The sequence below is a fragment of the Symphalangus syndactylus genome, chromosome 10 (assembly GCF_028878055.3).
Source record: "Symphalangus syndactylus isolate Jambi chromosome 10, NHGRI_mSymSyn1-v2.1_pri, whole genome shotgun sequence".
Lineage (NCBI taxonomy): Eukaryota > Metazoa > Chordata > Mammalia > Primates > Hylobatidae > Symphalangus > Symphalangus syndactylus.
This window is the reverse complement of record NC_072432.2, coordinates 28,725,923-28,747,934: the sequence shown is the minus strand read 5'-3', so window position 1 is coordinate 28,747,934 and position 22,012 is coordinate 28,725,923. Positions and strand designations below refer to the sequence as shown.

The 22,012-nt window shown below is 43.9% G+C and overlaps 1 protein-coding gene across 2 annotated transcripts; it reads right to left on the bottom strand.

Annotated features, from left to right (window-relative positions):
• Positions 1-5,583: 5,583 nt before the first annotated feature.
• On the bottom strand, positions 5,584-12,816 carry LOC129492000 (elongation factor 1-alpha 1-like). Of its 2 annotated transcripts, none has more exons than XM_063611094.1 (2): positions 12,449-12,816; positions 5,584-7,537 (listed from the first exon to the last, which is right to left on the bottom strand). In XM_063611094.1, the coding sequence occupies exon 2, from the start codon at positions 7,451-7,453 to the stop codon at positions 6,065-6,067; it is 1,389 nt and encodes a 462-aa protein (XP_063467164.1). In that variant the 5' UTR covers positions 7,454-7,537; positions 12,449-12,816; the 3' UTR covers positions 5,584-6,064. The 2 variants fall into 2 exon arrangements, with proteins under 2 accessions (XP_063467164.1, XP_055152738.2); XM_055296763.2 differs by having other exon boundaries at positions 5,584-7,531; positions 12,449-12,812.
• Positions 12,817-22,012: the final 9,196 nt, after the last annotated feature.

The window sequence follows — 22,012 nt, the reverse complement described above, 5'->3', positions numbered from 1 at the left end:
AATGAGAAATAGGGTAGATTTTTGGCTGGGCATGGTGGCTCACACCTGTCATTTCAGCACTTTGGGAGGCCAAGGCGGGAGGATCCCCTGAGGCTAGGAGTTTAAGATCACCCTGGCTAACATAGCAAGACTTTGTCTCTATTAAAAAAAGAAAAAAGAAAAGAGTAGATTTTCAACTGGTGGTGTTACAGTAGATAGTAGACATGAGCAGGGCAGGAGAGGGCCCCTCCCACCCCCACAGGGAATGTTAGGCAACCATCAGTTGATGATCAGATAGTTGTTAAGCTGTCTCACTAAAGTAATAATTGGTCACAGCTGGCACCAGGGAAAGGCAGTCTCCCAGTAGACAGAAACACCAGAAACTGGTGATCGGCAGCTTCCTGATAAGATCTCAGGAGTTAGGTGAGTCCCACTAAGAGGCAAAATGGCGGAGTATAACTGGTATATGACCTTCTTCTAGAAGCACTCAACTTGTAAGGAAAGGACGCCTCAAGTGAGCATGTGTGCAACTCCGGTAAACGTACTGTGCATGCGGCCCCTCCCAAGTGCTGGCAGGCCACTGTGCACGTGGACAGCCCACTCCAAGGGAAGAATCAGGGGAGAAGAGACACAGACCCCGGAAGAATACTAACGTAGAACACCCCAAGTCAAAGGTCAGATCACACACTTGAATCTCTCAAGTCACCTTCTTGGCCCTCTTCCAAGTGTACTTTACTTCCTTTCATTCCTGCTCTAAAATTTGTTTTTGGCAGGGAGGGGAGACAGTCTCGCTCTGTCGCAGAGGCTGGAGTGCAGTGGCGCAATCTCGGCTCACTGCAAGCGCTGCCTCCCAGGTTCACGCCATTCTCCTGCCTCAGTCTCCCCAGTAGCTGCGACTACAGGTGCCCACCACCATGCCCAGCTAATTTTTTGTATTTTTAGTAGAGATGGGGTTTCACCATGTTAGCCAGGATGGTCTTGATCTCCTGACCTCGTGATCCGCCCGCCTCGGCCTCACCAAAGTGCTGGGATTACAGGCGTGAGCCACCTCGACCAGCCTCCTGCTCTAAAAGTGTTTAATGAACTTTCACTGCTGCTCTAAAACTTGCCTCTGTCTCTCTCTTTCTGCCTTATGCCCTTAGTCAAATTCTTTCTTCTGAGGAGGCAAGAATTGAGGTTGCTGCAGACCCATCCAGATTCACTGCTGCTAACAGTAGGTAGGAGAGAGCTTTGGCCTATCTGATGCTAAGTAAAATGTAACCAATGGCCTCTTGAAATTTCTTTTGGTTTCATGATTCTAGGATCATTTTCATTTGTGTAAGTGAATGGCAAATGTTATGCTACAAATGGTGAGATCACAACCTCAAAGTGGCATTCAAGATCTCCGTCAAACCCTGATGATATAGAGGAGTATTAAACCTGTTGGTAATCCAGTAAATATGACTGGATAGTGATAACGACAATATTGACAAAGAGTCCAGTTCTATTGTTGCTTAGGCCAATTCATTAATGATTAGAAAATATAATCTCCCCAGCTGGGTGAGGTGGCTCACGCCTGCAATCCCAGCACTTTGGGAGGCTGAGGCAGGCGGATCACCTGAGGTCAGGACTTTGAGACCAGCCTGGCCAACATGGTGAAAACTTGTCTCTACTAAAAAGTACAAAAATTAGCCGGGTATGATGGTGGGTGCCTGTAATCTCAGCTACTCTGGAGGCTGAGGCAGGAGAATCCCTTGAACCCAGAGGCAGAGGTTGCAGTGAGCGAAGATCGTGCCATTGCACTCCAGCCTGGGTGACAAGAGTCTCAAAAAAAACCCAGAAAAGTAAAGAAAAAGAAAATATAATCTCCCTAATTGCAGCTTGGCTTCATTGATAGCTCTATAAAATTCGAGAGAAATCATAGGATATCATGCTTACTATAGGTTTAATTGTTGCTATGGTCTGAATGTGTGTCTGATGTGGTCAGGCTTTGTGTCCACACCCAAATCTCATCTCAAATTGTAATCCCCATGTGTTGAGGGAGGAACCTGTAATTCCCACGTGTCAAGGGAGGGAGGCGATTGGCTCATGGCGACAGTCTCCCCATGAGCTGTTCTCATGATAGTAAGTGAGTTCTCACAAGATCTGATGGCTTTGTAAGCACCTGGCATTTCCGCATTGCACTTCTGTCTCCCCATGAGCTGTTCTCATGATAGTAAGTGAGTTCTCACAAGATCTGATGGCTTTGTAAGTGCCTGGCATTTCCCCATTGCACTTCTCTCTCCCCATGTGAAGAAGGTCCTCATTTCCGCTTCTCCTTCCACCATGACTGTAAGTTTCCTGAGGCCTCCCTATCCTTGTGGAACTGTGAGTCAATTCAACCTCTTTCCTTTATAAATTACCCAGACCCAGACCCAGGTAGTATATTTATAGCAGTGTGGGAATGGATTCTCAGTGTCCCTCTGCCAAATTTAAATGTTGAAATCCTAACCCCCAAGGTGATGGTATTAGGAGGTAAGGCCCTTAGGAGATGATTACGTCAGGAGAGTAGAGCCCTTGTGGATGGAATTACTGACTGTGGTGTCATATGAAATGTATTTGGCCTTTGTCTCTGGTTCCTGTTACAGAGCTCTAAAACTTAGAATTTCCCTAGTGTCTTTTGTTATTTATAATGAGCCCCTTTGATAACACCTGAGTTTAGGCTGACAAGATGACTTAGGGTGGGGTCCCTAGATAGTTTTATCGCCGGGCTGCTCACCAGAAAGAACACGGGATTAGACGAGTAGAGGGTCAGAACTTCAGCCCCACCCACTAACCTGCAGGAAATGGGGGCCACTGGAGATTAAACTTTATTTTAAAAACTCTTTTTTTGAGACAGGGTCTCACTCTGTTGCCCAGGCTGGAGTGCAGTGGCGCAATCAGAGCTCACTGCAGACTCAACCTCTTGGGCTCAAGTGATCTTCCTATCTCAGCCTTCTGAGTACCTGGGACTATGGGCATGCACCACTATGCCTGGCTAATATTTAAAATTGCTGTAGAGATGAGGTCTCCCTAATAGGTTTCTCTTGAACTCCTGGGCTCAAGAAATCCTCCTGCTTGTGCTTCCCAAAGCACTGGAATTACAGGTGTGAGCCACTGCACCTGGCCAAAAATCTCTTGAACAATGATATTTTATGAGTTCCAGGTTGCTGAACACTTGGAGGTGCTGGGAGTGAGGGTGCTCAGAAAGGCCGTGGAAGTTCTGTACTCCCTCCCCCATACCTTGCCCTCTTAACTTCTTCATCTGACTGTTCACGGTATCCTTTAAAGTAAGCTGGTAAATGGATCTAGAACTAGAAATACCATTTGACCCAGCCATCCCATTACTAGGTATATACCCAAAGGATTAAAAATCATGCTGCTATAAAGACACATGCATACGTATGTTTATTGCGGCATTGTTCACAATAGCAAAGACTTGGAACCAACCCAAATGTCCATCAATGATAGGCTGGATTAAGAAAATGTGGCACATATGTATACACCATGGAATACTATGCAGCCATAAAAAAGGATGAGTTCATGTCCTTTGTAGGGACATGGATGAAGCTGGAAACCATCATTCTGAGCAAACAATCACAAGGACAGAAAACCAAACACCGCATGTTCTCACTCATAGGTGGGAATTGAACAATGAGAACACTTGGACACAGGAAGGGGAACGTCACACACTGGGGCCTGTCATGGGGTGGGGGGAGTGGGGAGGGATAGCATTAGGAGATATACCTAATGTAAATGACAAGTTAATAGGTGCAGCACACCAACATGGCACATGTATACATATGTAACAAACCTGCATGTTGTGCACATGTACCCTAGAACTTAAAGTATAATAAAAGTAAAAAATAATAAATAATTTAAAAAGCTGGTAAACATAAGTGAAGTGTTTTCTGAGTTCTGTGAGCCATTTAGCAAATTAATGGAACCTGAAGAGGGGGTGATGCGACCCTATGACTTATAACCTGTCAATCAACAATACTGGAGGCCTGGATCTGAGATTGGCTTCTGAAACGGGGGCAGGCTTGTGGGACTGTGCCATTAACCTGTGGGATCTCACACTATTTGAAACAGTGTCAGAATCAAACTGAATTACAGGACACCCAGTTGGTGTCCACTGGAGAATCGCTTGATCTATGAGGAAAAAACCCACACATATCTGGTCACGGAAGTGTGCCATATGGAGTATGAAAGTAGAGAGAAATTTTGTTTTCTTTGTTTTTCTTTCTTTTCTTTTTTTTTTTTTTTTTTGAGACGGAGTCTTGCTCTGTCGCCTAGGCTGGAGTGCAATGGCACACTCACTGCAATCTCCACCTCCCGGGTTCAAGTGATTCTCCTGCCTTGGCTTCCCTAGTAGCTGGGATTACAGGCATGCACCACCACACCAGGCCAATTTTTATATTTTTAGTGAAGATGGGATTTCACCATGTTGGCCAGGCTGTTACCAAATTCCTGACCTCAGGTGATCCACCCACCTCCGCCTCCCAAAGTGTTGGGATTACAGACATGACCCACCGCGCCTGGCCTTTTTTTCCTGTATAGTGGCTTTATAAAAATGATTTGAAAGCGCTCCCTTGCCCGCTTCACCTTGTGAGGACACAGTGAGAAGGTGCTCTCTGTAGAGCAAGAAGTTGGCCCTCACCAGACAGCAAGTCTCTTGACTTCCCAGTCCTCAGAACTGTGAGAAATAAATTTCAGTTCTTCATAAGCCACCTAGTTAATGGCATTTTGTTATAGTAGCCCAAAGGGACTAAGACAATTATGAAGACTAACAACTCAAAAGCACTGTTATGGCACTTTTAGTAACTAAGAAAAATTGCCTAAGATCAGAATGTCAGAAACTAACATGTTTCTTTATCTGCAGACTCCTTTACTTGATATTAATCTTGACCATGTATACTCTTGGTGACTGTGAGGGCTCACCATGATACAGATGATAAGCTGTACAAACATGCCCACAAGTTTTCACTGTGTGTGCAAGAGTGAGGAACTATGTATACTCAGCATTTTCTGGATTCGCTCGGTATTAGAAATATTGGGGGTCTTTTGTTTTGTTTTTATTTTTTCTTAGAGACAGAGTCTTACTCTGTCGCTCAGGCTGGAGTGCAGTAGTGTGATCACAGCTTACTGTAGCCTCAACCGACTGGCTCAAATGATCCTCCCACCTCAGCTTCTTGAGTAGCTGGGACTACAGGCACACACCACCATGCCTGGCTAATTTGATTTATTTTTTGAGACAGGGTCTCACTATGTTGCCCAGGCTGGTCTTGAATTCCTGGACTCAAGCGATCCTCCTGTCTCAGTCTCCCAAAGTGCTGGGATTAGTGAGACACTATGACTGGTGGTTTGTTGTTGTTGTTGTTGTTATTTTCTCCTAGAGATAGGTTATTGCTCTGGCATCACCCAGGATGGAGTGCAGTGGCCCAATCATAGCTCACTGCAGCCTTGACCTCCTGGCTCAAGAGATCCTCCTGCCTCAGCCTCCTGAGTAGCTGGGATCACAGTCAGTATTACAAAGCTAGGTTTGAAATGAGTCTGTAGACACATCTCCTGTCCTCAAAAGAACAAAATATACTAAAGAAACATATATTGTATTTGCTAGTACAACCATACTGTTTATTATATAAATACTTTTTTTAAACCAAAGTTTCTATACACTAGAATTTGGGGGAAGCCATAATATCAAGCAAAGAAAATTCAAAATTTCACTTTAAACATTACTTCGACAGTAATAAAAGTATTTTGCCGAACTTTATTTATTTATTTATTTATTTATTTCTCATTAAACTTTTTTAATGGGTCTCAAAATTCTGTGACAAATTTTTGGTCAAGTTGTTTCCATTAAACAGTACTGATTTTAAAAACTAATAACTTAAAACTGCCACACGCAAAAAAGAAAACCAAAGTGGTCCACAAAACATTCTCCTTTCCTTCTGAAGGTTTTACGATGCATTGTTATCATTAACCAGTCTTTTACTACTAAACTTAAATGGCCAATTGAAACAAATAGTTCTGAGACCATTCTTCCATCACTGATTAAGAGTGGGGTGGCAGGTATTAGGGATAATATTCATTTAGCCTTCTGAGCTTTCTGGGCAGACTTGGTGACCTTGCCAGCTCCAGCAGCCTTCTTGTCCACTGCTTTGATGACACCCACCGCAACTGTCTGTCTCATATCACGAACAGCAAAGCGACCCAAAGGTGGATAGTCTGAGAAGCTCTCAACACACGTGGGCTTGCCAGGAACCATATCAACAATGGCAGCATCACCAGACTTCAAGAATCTAGGGCCATCTTCCAGCTTTTTACCAGAACGACGATCAATCTTTTCTTTCAGCTCAGCAAACTTGCATGCAATGTGAGCCGTGTGGCAATCCAATACAGGGGCATAGCCAGTGCTTATTTGCCCTGGATGGTTCAGGATAATCACCTGAGCAGTGAAGCCAGCTGCTTCCATTGGTGGGTCATTTTTGCTGTCACCAGCAACGTTGCCACGATGAACATCCTTGACAGACACATTCTTGACACTGAAGCCCACATTGTCCCCAGGAAGAGCTTCACTCAAAGCTTCATGGTGCATTTCGACAGATTTTACTTCTGTTGTAACATTGACTGGAGCAAAGGTGACCACCATACCAGGTTTGAGAACACCAGTCTCTACTCGGCCTACAGGAACGGTACCAATACCACCAATTTTGTAGACATCCTGGAGAGGCAGGTGCAAGGGCTTGTCAGTTGGACGAGTTGGTGGTAGGATGCAGTCCAGAGTCTCAAGCAGTGTGGTTTCACTGGCATTGCCATCCTTACGGGTGACTTTCCATCCCTTGAACCAAGGCATGTTAGCACTTGGCTCCAGCATGTTGTCACCATTCCAACCAGAAATTGGCACAAATGCTACTGTGTCAGGGTTGTATCCAATTTTCTTAATGTAAGTGCTGACTTCCTTAACAATTTCCTCGTATCTCTTCTGGCTGTAGGGTGGCTCAGTGGAATCCATTTTGTTAACACTGACAATTAGTTGTTTCACACCCAGTGTGTAAGGCAGAAGGGCACGCTCTCGGGTCTGCCCATTCTTGGAGATACCAGCTTCAAATTCACCAACACCAGCAGCAACAATCACGACAGCACAATCAGCCTGAGATGTCCCTGTAATCATGTTTTTGATGAAGTTTCTGTGTCCTGGGGCATCAATGATAGTCACATAGTACTTGCTGGTCTCAAATTTCCACAAGGCGGTATCAATGGTGATACCACGTTTACACTCAGCTTTCAGTTTATCCAAGACCCAGGCATACTTGAAGGAGCCCTTTCCCATCTCAGCAGCCTCCTTCTCAAATTTTTCAATGGTTCTTTTGTCAATGCCACCGCATTTATAGATCAGATGGCCAGTAGTGGTGAACTTGCCCGAGTCTACATGTCCAATGCCGACAATGTTGATATGAGTCTTTTCCTTTCCCATTTTGGCTTTTAGGGGTAGTTTTCATGACACCTGTCCTAGCGGCAAACCCATTGTGAAAAAGCACCAAACTTTATTAACCTAAACCTAATAATGAAAAAAGTAGAAAAGTCAAGAATGTGGGACATTGTTTAAGACTATTGGGAAAAATGTCATTATCATAGAAATATTTTTAGGCAGAAAAATTGTTGTAGATTAAGAATTAAAGAAAATAATCAAATGCAATGTACGAATCTTGCTTGGAACCCAGATTCAGAAAAATAAAACCCAGCTCTAAGACGTTTTTTAAATAACTGGAGAAATTCAAACATAGATAACATACAACTAATGCTAATTTTCTTGTTTGATATTATGATTGGTTATATAAAATATATCCTTATTCTTAGACAATCTCTCTCCCTCTCTTCCTCTCCATATGTGTGTGTATATATAAATAGCCAGCTGAGGCTGGGTGCAGTGGTGCCTGCCTGCAATCTCGGCTGCTTAGGAGGCTGGGGCAGAAGGATCACTTGAGCCCAGGAGTTCAAGGGTGTAGTGCACCCTAATTGCACATGTGAATAGTCACTACACTTCAGCCTGAACAATACAGCAAGAACCCATCTCTTCTTTGTTAGGCCACCATGCCCAGCCTATAATTTTCTTAATAACTTGAATACTGCATAAAGTTCATCTAAACGAACTGCCCACTGAATCGATCCCAATTGATTAATAGAGACGGGTTTCACCATGTTGCCCAGGCTGGTCTTGAACTCATGAGCTCAAGCAATCCACCCACCTCGGCTCGCAAAGTGCTGGGATTACAGATGTGAACCATTGTGCCTGACCTACCATTAGACTTGTAATTGGTCAATCACAATCCTTACCATGTTCATTTGTGATTTGCTAGATTGGTTGGAACTTGCATAATTTATATGTGGATTAGAGAACCCCTCTGGAATGCCACAAACCGGTTTTGCTTTGCTGATTAAATTCTTTGTTGCATGTTTTGCAAAAGGAATCCAGCTAGATTACAAAATGCTACACACCCAGTAAATGCTTCAGAAACACAAGTTGGACAGAGCATTTTATTTCTTCTCAGGAGCTGCCTGAGTCACCAGATGACTTGTTGGGTCTTGAGAGCCTGCTTGAATAGAACAGGCTTGAGCTGTCAGAGAAATTGTTTGTGGCACGTTATTTCAAATAAGGTTCAATACATGTTTTATGGATTGTTTCTTTTAATACAAATAATGCAAGATATTTTGGTAAACTTTTATTATTGAAACAATATTTAAATTATTTTGCTTTGTCATATAGGGATTGAGCAATTTGGAAGAGTTGGGACTGTTAAAATATTTCAGGGAGCATGCAATGCATTCTTGCAATAAGAGGCAAAAAATCATACAATGTCAAGAGAATGCCCCTCTCTATTTTGTGAAAGGCAAGTTCAAAGATTTTATGAATAATCACCAAGGATACCTAGCAATTATGATGTGGTTTCTTTTCAGGGGCAAAAGCAAGAAGCCTTGTGCCATGGATACCTTTGTAGCTAATTATTTGTTACATAAAATGATATGATATAAATCAGATTGGGGTATAAAATTTTCACAGAATGTATTCAGAAAGGCCCATTCTTATACATGCAGGGCTTTGGTGCGCCATATTGTTGAACGCTTCCAGGGAATTGACTCATTAACTGAACATCACTTCACCCCACGGGTCAGTTGACTTTAGTGGATTAGGAACAACTTGAGAATTAATCACAGTAAACATACTGAGTGGAATTTTCACTCCCCTTGTCTCTACTTTCATGGTTCTTTGCCCTCTGTTATTAGGTATTGTGTGGGTTTTATTAAAAGTTGTATATGTGTCAATCTCCCCCTCAGGATCATACAAAATCAGGGACAATGTTCTATCAGTATTTTCTTTATCATAGGCTCTTGTATGTTACCTGGTACAGACAGTCGTTGACTTATCAAGGTTCAATTTAAATTTTTCAACTTTACAGTGCTGTGAAAGCAATACATGTGAGTAGAAACTGTACTTCAGGGACCCATACAACCATTCCGTTTTTCACTTTCAGTATAGTATTCAAAAAATTACATGAGATATTCAATACTTTATCATAAAATAGGTTTTGTGTTAGATGATTTTCCCAACCATAGGCTAATATAAATGTTCTGCACATGTTTAGAGTAGGCTAGACTAAGCTACGATGTTTTGTAGGTTAGGTGTATTAAATGCATTTTCAACTTATGGCATTTTCAATGTATGATGGGTTTTATCAGGATGTAACCCCATCATAAGTGGAAGAGCATCTGTACATACAAATGCCTCAATAAATGTTTATTGGATTAATTGACTGGGGATAGAAAGACATGAAGGAGTCAAGAATGATTACATTTCAGACAAAATACATTGACTGGGCAACTGACACAAAGATGGGGTAAGATAAATGCATTCTGGAACCATTTAGAGCAGATTTAATATCATTCACATTATTTAGGAGCAAATGAAAATGGCCCTTTGGTGCCCTTTTATCCTTCCCTCTCTTGTTCTCTTCATCTTTAAGCTTTTTACTCATGGAAATAATTGACTATTGAGTTTCTGAGGCTGCATGAAATGCTTAGAAATGACTGAACCCGTAATCCAAGTGAGCCCAGAGACCTTTGGAAGAAATACTTTTTACTCATTTTTTTTATGAGACAGGGTCTCGCTCTATTGTGCAGGCTGGAGTGCAGTGGCACAATCAGGGCTCATGGCAGCCTCTACCTCCTGGACTCAAGTGATCCTCCAACCTCAGCCTCCTGAGTAGCTAGGACTTACAGGCAAGCACCACCACGCCTGGCTAATTTTTACTTTTTTATTTTCTGTACAGATAGGATCTTCCTACATTGCCCAGGCTGGTCTCAAACTCCTGAGCTCAATCAATCCTCCCACCTTGGCCTCCTAAAGTGCTGGGATAATAGGCATGAGCCACTGTGACAGACCTATCCATGCTTTTTAAAAAAACAAAATGAGTTATTTTTTACTTAATCATAGCTTCTAAACTGTTTTGGAAAAGTCTGAGCTGTATTTCTAAGAGAACAGCAACTTGCTAAAGGCATTGCCAGAAAGTCAGACCCCTTCCCCACCCCTGCCCCAATCCCCCCACTCCCCCCGGGCCCCAGGTCCTTAGGGGTCTTGCTAGTGTCAGCCCTGGCCCCTCACCTTGTTTCTGTGTGGAGTTAAGGAATGTTGCCTGAAAGAAGATGTAAATAATTAGGGAGATTCCTCCTTCTCTTTCCACCTATTCCTCCTTACCCCAGACAATCCACTAACACCTTCTAGAGCAACAGAAATTTAAAATTAACAACTGACACTAACTTCATGGAGTCACAGGCCAAAATTTCATGCATAAAAACAATACATCAAGTTCCCAGAGCACTTCCAGATAATTATTAGAAAAATGTTAACTTTACCTTATTACTAGGACCATTCAGTCCCTATAAATAGGATTCCATTAAAAAAAAATCACGGAAAGGCAGGCACGGTAGTGTGCACCTGTAGTCTGAGCTACTAGACAGGCTGAGGCAGGAGGATTGCTTGAGGCCAGGAGTTCTAGGCTGTCCTGTGCTATGATCATGCCACTGCACTCCAGGTTGGGAGACACAGGGAGACGTGTCTTTAACCAAACAAACAAGCAAAAAAAATCATCATTTCCAAGTAGGAAGTGTAATGTGAGCTGTAGTGCCCTGCCTAGGTCCCTAGTGAGAGGTGACAGCGTGCTGGCAGTCCTCACAGCCCTCGCTCGCTCTTGGCACCTCCTCTGCCTGGGCTCTCACTTTGGCGGCACCTGAGGAGCCCTTCACCCGCCGCTGCACTGTGGGAGCCCCTTTCTGGGCTGGCCAAGGCTGGAGCCGGCTCCCCAGCTTGCGAGGAGGTGTGGAGGGAGAGGCGCAGGCGGGAACCGGGGCTGCGAGCGGTGCTTGCGGGCCAGCACAAGTTCTGGGTGGGCGTGGGCCCGGCAGGACCTGCACTTGGAGCGGCCGGCCAGCCCGCCAGCCCCGGGCAGTGAGGGGCTTAGCAACTGGGCCAGCAGCTGCTGTGCTCAATTTCTCGCTGGGCCTTAGCTGCCTTCCCGCAGGGCAGGGCTCAGGACCTGCAGCCTGCCATGCCTGAGCCTCACCCCTCCATGGGCTCCTGTGCGGCCCAAGCCTCCACCACAAGCGCCGCCCCCTGCTCCACAGCACAGAGTCCCATCAACCACCCAAGGGCTGAGGCGTGCGGGCGCATGGACGGGACTGGCAGGCAGCTCCACCTGCAGCCCCTGTGTGGGATCCACTGGATGAAGCCCCTGGGCTCCTGAGTCTGGTGGGGACGCGAGAACCTTCATGTCTAGCTCAGGGATTGTAAATACACCAGTCCGCACTCTGTATCTATCTCAAGGTTTGTAAACACACCAATCAGCACCCTGTGTCTAGCTCAGGATTTGTGAATGCACCAATGGACACTCTGTATCTAGCTAATCTGGTGGAGATGTGGAGAACCTTTGTGTCTAGCTCAGGCGTTGTAAAGGCACCAATCAGCACACTGTCAAAACAGACAGCTGGGCTCTCTGTAAAATGGACCAATCAGCAGGATATGGGTGGGGCCAGATAAGAGAATAAAAGTAGGCTGCCTGGGCCAGCAGTGGTAACCCATGTCCCCTTCCACACTGTGGAAGCTTTTTTCTTTCACTCTTTGTGATAAATCTTGCTGCTGCTCACTCTTTGGGTCCACACTGCCTTTATGAGCTGTAACACTCACCACGAAGGTCTGCAGCTTCACTCCTGAAGCCAGCGAGACCACGAACCCACCGGAAGGAACGAACAACTCCAGACGCGCCACCTTTAGAGCTGTAACACTCACCGCAAAGGTCTACAGCTTCACTCCTGAGCCAGCAAGACCATGAACCCACCAGAAAGAAGAAACTCTGAACACATCCGAACATCAGAAGGAACAAACTCCGGACACGCCACCTTTAAGAACTGTAACACTCACCGCAAGGGTCCGCGGCTTCATTCTTGAAGTCAGTGAGACCAGGAACCCACCAATTCCAGACACACTAGCATCATTTCAGGACTGAGGGACTCATTCCACAGCTGCTAGGAATGCTGGTACTGACAATTTCCACCTGAGAGAGTGAGAGCCCTAGAAAGCCCAACCCCAAAGGCCACATTTTCCTTCCACCAGTCTGGGGCATTGAAAGACTGGGTGTATAAAGGACTAGACACCCCCACCTGCAATTTTGGACTACTTGAAAGGGCCAACCGAGACAAGTTTGGGAGTACTTGCCCAGCTCCCTTTCTCTGATACCTGCCCACCTTTCTATCCACGGGGGTTTTGCTGAAGCCATGTTTGTGTCACATGACTTCTCTCCTGGCCAGGTCACATGGTGCAACTGGGCCAATCCGATGCTTTCTTCTGGGAATCTGGAAAAAGGCTTGAGAAAGTTCATCTGTGCCTGATAAGTGTGACTAGTGTGAGGGGCCCCAGCCTGCCTAGTGGACTTGAGAAGGAGCAAAACATCGTCCCAGGGAGACAAAAATGAAGGTATTGTGAAAGAAGCCAAGATGAGAGAAGAACCAACTACATAATTTGTTACATCCAATGCAAAATGAAAGGCAGAGCCTCTTGTTCAAAAAGCAGGACAAAAGTACTTTTAAGGAACTAAAATATAAAGCTCTTTCCTTTCTTCCGTGGTCTTTCTCTCAGTTTGTCCTGGTGTGTTTTATTTGCTATTTGACGCCATTACAGGTAAAGAAAAATTGAAATTTGATTTTTGATTTTTTTTTTGGTAGAAATGGGCCCTTGCTGTATCACTCATGATGATCTCTAACTCCTATTCTCAAGGGATCCTTCTGCCTCGGCCTCGGAAAGTGCTGGGGTTACAGGCGTGAGCCACTGCGCCTGGCCTAAAAAAAAAATTTAATTTAAAATTATTAGTATACATTTTACCATTTGTCTTGTGCAAAGTCAGGCTTTCTTCTTTCTTCCGGGGGATGCTTGAATTGATTTTATGGAGTCATAAGGCATTAAAGATACAATTTTTGTCCATTTTATAACATATTATCGTTTCTTCTTTGTTTTTAGCTCTAAAACAAATGCTAAAGTCCGTAATTACCAAGTAAGTTACTGCTTTTATAAGTTCTCCTTTAATACTGCCCTATGTTTTCTAAAAGTTCTACAGTGAGCAATCATTATTCTTATAATTAGATTTAAAAAAATAAAAATGGCGGCCGGGCGTGGTGGCTCACGCCTATAATCCTAGCACTTTGGGAGGCCGAGGCAGTGGATCACAAGGTCAGGAGATCCAGACCGTCCTGGCTAACACAGTGAAACCCCATCTCTACTAAAAATCAAAAAATTAGCCAGGCATGGTGGTGCACACCTGTAGTCCCAGCTACTCAGGAGGCTGAGGCAGGAGAAGCCCTTGAACCCAGGAGGCAGAGGTTGCTGTGAGCCAAGATCATGCCATTGTACTCCAGCCTGGGCAACAAGAGTGAAACTCCATCTTAAATAAATAAATAAAATAAAAATGGCTACTCTCTATGGGGTAGTCCTGCTCTGCCTGTGGAGCAGCCACCCTTTTATAAAAAATAAAAATAAAAAATAACAACAATAAATTTTGTTTTGACAAATGAGTAACAGAAAAGCCCTTCCCTCAACCCTTGTTTCTTGGTCATCTGCACTACCTATTTTTCTTTTTGTTAAAATTGAGATAAATTCACATACCATAAGGTAATGCTTGTTTTCCACGAAAATATGAGAACATTAACTTATATGTAGAAACATTGAAATTATACAATTCATCTTTTATAACTCCTACATGCAGATATATTTTGTTCTTACCAGAACAGTGTAAACACCGCATAAAACTAACTCAAACGTTTTTGTTTCACTTCTTAATATGCGCACATTCTGTCGATACTCTATCTTCAGTTTACTGATTAGTAAGGAAAGACTAAAAGGAAAAGGAACTACTAGTTGCCCCATCTTCCCCTTTCCTTTAATGTCCTCATTGTTTTTTTGTTTTTTGTTTTTTTTTTTGAGACGGAGTCTCGCTCTGTCACCCAGGCTGGAGTGCAGTGGCGCAATCTCGGCTCACTGCAAGCTCCGCCTCCCGGGGTCAGGCCATTCTCCTGCCTCAGCCTGCGGAGTAGCTGGGACTACAGGCGCCCGCCACTGCGCCCGGCTAATTTTTTGTATTTTTAGTAGAGACGGGGTTTCACCGTGTTAGCCAGGATGGTCTCGATCTCCTGACCTCGTGATCCACCCGCCTTGGCCTCCCAAAGTGCTGGGATTACAGGCGTGAGCCACCGCGCCCGGCCTAATGTCCTCATTGTTGATGAGGGGGTCAGCTAATATACGGAAATAATACAAGAAAGGATATGATGGAATTCATTGGTTATCCATATATCTTAGAATGCTGTAGGGGAGCTACAATTTCTCCTTTTTCCTATTACCCAGCTAGTCCTAAGAATTAAAGTGACGTAAGACCTACTAACAGGAGAAAAGTATACGGATTTAATGTGGTAACATTTTCACGGGAGCTCCCGCAAGAAAAATGAAGACCCAAAGAAGCAGTTAGGGACAAAAACTTATACATTGGGTTGGACCTAGAGGAGTAATTTGTGAAATGTGACAAGACAAAGGAGTCTGGGCTAGGGCAGTTAATTGTTGAAAAGTGGCTAGGAAAACAAGGCATAGTTTCACAAGGTGTATTTGAACATATTTCTCTGGGCCTCAACTCCCTGATTCTGGTGATATCTTCCTCCTGGTATTGGGAGGACGTCTTTTACATGAGAGTTTTAGTTACTGCTTTCAGGAAGAAAAAGAGAAGGTCAGCATGCCTTTCTTGCATCTGCTGTTTTTCAAGTGCCTGTAACTCAAAATAATCACTATGTGAAAGTGACATATTTTGGGGTAGCATGCTCCGAACCCTGTCAATGCCATGACCGTTGTCTGAACTGCATTGGAAGCAAGTTCTGGTCCTAAGAAACTGTGGTCCACCAAGATTGTCAGCACTTCTGCTTACTCAGTCCCAGACATAACATGCGTTGAGTCTTGCTCAACTCCTGTCCATGGTGGCTTTGTCAAAATTCTGTGCTCATGGGGCAGCACAAACACAACATGAGAGCTAGTGTGAACTGGAGCCCATGGTAGACATGCATATTTTGTGTATCTCCTCTGCTTCACACACATGTTCCATGGGCCCAGCAGAGTTCACTTAGAAAATACAAGGTGAAAGTTATAATTATGAAGGCCATGGAGCATTAAACCAAGCATGGTGCCCTAGTAAGCCTGGAGCCATGTGTGCCTGACAAGTCATGCTTTCATGATGCCACCCAGGGTACAAAATAGAAAAAGAGATGTGATGGTTCCCACACCCATTTATTCTCATTAGTAACATGGGACACACCTGTAGTGTTACAAGTCCAAGAGTGAGCTGGTTTTGTAGCTTTCACTCAAGGGTCTTAATGAATTTAATTACATTCACTCAGTGACTTTTGTTTTTCCAAATTGACGGGTCTGAATCATGTTAGTCTGTGTTTAAATGGAAAGCCCTTCTGGTAACTTGAATGCTTTGTCATGACCCCTTCCTGTAACTTCTCCAGCTTCACTCCCCCCCCCACCCCCACCAAGGGCTGTGAATGTGGGAGCACACTATCCTAGGCCAGGTGCAGAGACAAACTAGCTATCCTCTGTGCTATTCCATTTACTTGACTTTTGCACGGAAGCTGCACACTTTTTCATCTTTCAAGAGTTCCAAAAACCAAGAGATCAGTTGCTGGTGCCAGGCTGTCGGGATTTGAATCTCATTTCCACCGTTTTCTTACACACCTGCATGCTTCAGTTTCCTCATCTGTAAAGTGGGAATACTATTAGGTTGGTGCAAAAGTAATTGCAAAAACCACACCTAATAAAAGTCCTTACCACATAAGGTTGTGAGGATTAAAAGAGTCACTATATGGAGCATTTAGAATCTTGTCTGATAATACTAAATGTTATCCATGTATTTGCCATTTTTATTGCTCCCCCAAATATAAAGATCTTTATTCTTTTTATAGTAAAAAGTACATGCCAAGTATAAACTTTTTAAATGAAAACTTGGCAAGAAAAGAAATCACCCATAATTCAAGAATTGACCATTGATACCTTTGTTTTGCTTTGTTTTGTTTTGTTTTGAAGTACAGGTGGGGTCTCCCTATGTTGCGGAGACTGGTCACAAACTCCTGGGCTCAAGTGCTTCTCCCACATTGGCCTCCGAAAGTGTTGAGATTACAAGCGTGGGCCTCCACGCTCAGCCCATTGCTAAAGTTTGATGTATCTCTTCCCAATCTTTTTTTCTTTCCTATGCACACGTGTGTTTTTTTTCCTTTTTCTGAAACTGGGAATAAATATACATGATACATGGTAGCCTCATTTAGTTTCACTATATGCTATAAATATTTTTTCACTGTTACAAAATCATTGTAATGCCTGTATATTATGTCATGGCATAGGTATACAACAATTTATTAAGGAAATTCGATTTTGAAAACATTTGGGGTTGGGTGCAGTGGCTCACGCCTGTAATCCCAGCACTTTGGGAGGCTGAGGCAGGTGGATTACTTGAGGTTAGGAGTTTGAGAGCAGCCTGACCAACGTGGTGAAACCTTGTCTCTACCAAAAAAAAAAAAAAAAAATCCGGGCATGGTGGCGCATGTCTGTAATCCCAGCTACTTGGGAGGCTGAGGCAGGATAACCGCTTGAACCCAGAAAGTGGAAGCTGCAGTAAGACAAGATCACGCCATTGCACTCTAGCCTGGGCAACAAGAGTAAAATTCTGTCTCAAAAAAAAAAGAAAAAAAAATTTAGGTTTCTAGTTTTTCAGTGTTATAAGCCATATGATGCAAATAGTCAGTTTGGTGTATATTTCTATAGAATATATTTTTCATCTCTGTATATAAGTTCCCATGGTAATGTTTAATCCTTCTCTTAGGTTATATTTGATAGCTCAAAGTTCGTCAGTTTACAGACTTAGGTTGTATCATTTTTCTTTAATTGCATTATTTAACATTTGTCCTTAATTAAAGCTCCTGTGCCACTTTTCTGCTGACAAATGTGTCCTTGAATTTTTTCACCTTCATCGATTAGTTAATTCTCTACTTAGTGAGCTTACTGTATCCACAAACTTCAGAGCTCCTGGTATACTTATGCTTCCAAATCAGTTATAACACTATCAAAGTTATTTAGCTCAAGAACTGAAGCTTTAGATTATTTTCCATGGCTGCTCTTTAAATGCTTTCCAAAACAAACCATTCTGTGGTGAAATCCTACAATAGTAAGTCATTAGAGCTGAGGGGATCTTTATAGATCTTATTAAAAGCTTCTTACCAGAGGCCCTGGGGATTCGAACAATAGATACATTCTCTCTACCCCTGTCTATACTTATTTACCGTCCCAAAAACTTTTAAATTAATAAGACTTGATTTCCCCTTTATATTCCCTTCTGAAGGCCAAATGCCTCTTGCCCCTGTCAGAAATTGAGGAGAGTCATTTCCGTGTATGCTGCGTATGTGACTCTGTGTGTGTGTGTGTGTGTGTGTGTGTGGTGTATGTGGGTATGTGTTTGTGGGGGAAGGGTGTGTGTTCACGTAACAAGTTGGATAAAGCATTGGTATTTCTTATATAGTTGGAAATTCCTATTTTATGCCATGAGCTTGTCATATGAGCAGGCCTCAAACTAAAAGGTCAAGTAGACAAGTTCCTCTTCAGTTGTTCTGCTTCTGGGAAACCCAGCTCTATCCCTTGGGTCTGAGAGGAACTGAAAAAGCAAACTCCCACAAAGCTGTGAGCGATTCAGTATTATCCCTATTGGAGGTGTGGCATTCAAGAAGATGTATCAGAAGGTGTGATGTCATACTAACTGCTAATACTGGGGATTTTGACCGTCAGCCAGAATAAGTCATATTTACAAGTTTCACATCAGTCATTTACTCAATAAGCATTTAGTGATTATAAAACTGCTTTTGCAAAATTATGACAATGTGTAGGGAAACACTCTCCCCAAACTGTTCTTCCTCTACTTTCACACCAGAATAATCACCAACACAGGGGAAGACTTCTGTGACCAAATGTTGGAGGGGCATTCCCCACACACCAAGCAGTGGACACCAGCTGGGTTTCCTCTAGTTCAGTTCTGACATTATGTACCTGGAGATAGCATCAGATCCCACAGGTGGGCTCAGTTCCCAAGACTGCCCTTCCACACACACCAGTCACAAGTCCAGGCCTCTGAACTTCTGACAAACCAGCTTCAAGTTGGGGTTCCCACAACCCCCTCTTTGGGTTTAATTAATTGGAGGGAGCAGCTCACAGAACTCAGAGAAACACTTAACCTATATTTACTGGTTTATTAAAAAGGATATTGCAAAGGACACAGATGAAGACGTGTGTAGGGAAAGGTAAGGGGGAAGGGGCGCAGAGCTTCCATGCCCTCCCTGGGTGCTGGTCTCCAGAAACCTCCACTGTTCAGCTATCCAGAAGCTCAATGAACCCTGTCCTCTTGGATTTTTATGGAAGCTTCATGACATCAGCATTCCTTCCCCCGGGGCATAGCGTGGAATGTTCTCATGGGAGGGTCTTAAGACAAACAGTTAGAAAGGCAGGTGAGGGGGGTGGTGAGGGTTGTGGGGGTGGACATGACACATTAGAGTGAAAGGAGGGCAGGAGAAGGTCAGAGACCTGCCTCTGAGGCCTAACACACCCAACATTCTAACAAAAGGCTGTAACAGAGGCTACAGGAGTTATGAGCCAAGAACTATGGATGAAATCCAATATATATCACAATGTCACAGACAGTAAGAAATCTGACATAGTTGATTCCATCTTGCTTCTGGCTTCCCAGCTGTCCTTGGCCATTCCTGGGTAGGCCAAACTAACCTTGGGAGGAATCTAGTTTATGGTTTAATGTTAAAGCAAAGATGATAGCCCTTTCCAAAACTAAGCCATCTTGGTAAAACTAATGAAAGGCTACAATGTTAGGATTATGAGAGGGGCCTGGATTCCAATAAGATAGGCATGGTTTTATTTATTTATTTATTTATTTTGAGATGGAGTCTCATTCTGTCACCCAGACTGGAGTGCAGTGGCGAGATCCTGGCTCACTGCAACCTCTACCTCCAGGGTTCAAGTGATTCTCCTGCCTCAGCCTCCTGAGTAGTTGGAACTACAGGCGCATGCCACTATGCCCAGCTAATTTTTGTATTTTTAGTAGAGACAGGGTTTCACCATGTTAGCCAGGCTGGTCTTGAACTCCTGACCTCAGGTGATCTGCCTGCCTTGGCCTCCCAAAGTGCTGGGATTACAGGCACAAGCCACCAAAACTGGCCTCTGGATAGGTATAGTTTCTACAATCCCTTACTGCTCAGGGTTCATGTAGCTAGCGGTCACAAGATTGATGACTTTCCCAATTGCTCCTATAGATAATGTCACTGTCATAGAAGCTAGGATTGGTTTTTTTGAGCTATCTTTCACACTGACTTCACCTGGGGTTGTGACTCATGACTCAATGGATCCTGTGACCTGAGCCAGAAGTGGACTCAGCCCAACCAATCAGCATCACCCATTCCCCAGCCCCTTCCCACCAAATTGTCCATAAAAACCCTAACCCCCAAGCATTTGGGGAGACTCATTTGAGTGATAGCTCCAGTTCTCCTGCATGGGTTGGCCTCACATCAATTAAACTCTTTCTCTACTGCAGTGCTGTGGGCTCAGTGGATTGATTTTGTCTGTGCAGCAGGCAGGAAGAACCTGTCGGGTGATCACAATTACCCTGCATGGCTAAGCACTGTACTAACTGTTAGGGATACCTAGAAGCCCATGCTTTCAAAGAGTGTGTGATTTAGCAGGAGAAGGAGACATAATTGTAATACATTATAGTAGGGTAAAAGTGTAACATAACGGGTCAGTTGCCCAATGTGCAAAGCAATGTGCTGAGACACCAAGTTGCATCAGAGAAAGAGGTTTCATTGTAGGGCTGCCAAATGGGGAGACAAGAGGAAACCTCAAACCTATCTCCCCAAGGAGTTTGGGGATAGGGTTTTCAAGGGGTTTGGAGTGGGCTGAAGTGTGGAGATTATTGATTGGTTCTAGAGTACAGGGTGAAGTCGCAGGACAGGGAGATGAAGAAGCTGTATTCTCATGCTTATTTGGTTCCTCTGTGGGGGTCTTTAAACTGGTTGGTGTAAGTGATTCTGCTGGAATTCAGGATCTGCTTAAGCAATTTCTTCCTTTCTTCCCCTCTTTCTCTTTCTTTCTTCTTTCCTCTTTCTTTCTTTCTCTCTCTCCTTCCTTCCTTCCTTCCTTCCTTCCTTCCTTCCTTCCTTCCTTCCTTCCTTCTTCTCTCTCTCTCTCTCTCTTTCTTTCTTTCTGTCTCCCAGGCTGAAGTGCAGTGGTGCACTCTGTGCACTGCTGCCTTGACCTCCTAGGATTAAGTGATCCTCCCGCCTCAGCCTCCTGGGTAGCTGAGACTACTAGGCATGCATCACCATGCCTGGCTATGCTTAAGCAATTCTTAAACAAAAGCCTTATGATTCTAACATAAGAGATCCTATCTAACATCAGAAATTCTATCTATAGGAACATGGAGATGCAAATGGTCGGTATCTAGTGTTATGTGACCAGGAAGAAAGTGGGTCAAAGTGCAGCCTGATTAATGCTTGATTATAGTTATGTTTCTGTCCAGAATTCTTGTTAACCTGTGAGGATGGCTTTAAGAGTAGGCATAAAGACATGCCCAAACTATGGGATATCAGGAAAAGAGGAGCGGCTGGGCATGGTGGCTCATGCCTGTAATCCCTATACTTTGTGAGGCCAAGGTGGATGAATCGCATGAAGTCAGGAATTCCAGACCAGCCTGGCTGATATGGTGAAATCCCATCTTTACTAAAAATACAAAAATTAGCCGGGCATGGTGGCATGCACCTGTAGTCGCAGCTACTTGGGAGGCTGAGGTGGGAGAATTGCTTGAACCTGGGAGGCAGAGGCTGCAGTGAGCTGAGATCGCACCACTGCACTCCAGCCTGGGTGAGAGTGAGACTCCATCTCCAGAAAAAAAAAAAAAAAAAAAAGGAGAAGAGAAGCATGAGAATAGAAATTGTAATTGTTTGCCCACCATCCCTAGCACCTCTCCTCTTTGGGCAGCAGTCATAGGGTGAGAGAGTTGATCTCAGCTCTAGGGCTGGGCCCTGAGGAATCTAAGTCACTCAGTGATATGGTTTGGATCTGTGTCCCCACCCAAATCTCACGTGCAATTAGAGTCCGCAGTGTTGGAGATGGAACCTGGTGGGAGGTGATTGGATCATGAGGGTTGATCCTTCATGAATGGTTTAGCACTATCACTTAGTGCTGTTCTCGTGATAGAGTTCTCACAAGATCTGGTTGTTTAAAAATGTGTAGCGTCTCCCTCCTTGCTCTCTCTTGCTCCCTCTTGCTCCCACTCTGGCAATGTGACATGCCTGCTCCCCCTTCACCTTCTGCCATGATCATAAGCTTTCTGAGCCCTCCCCAGAAGCCAAG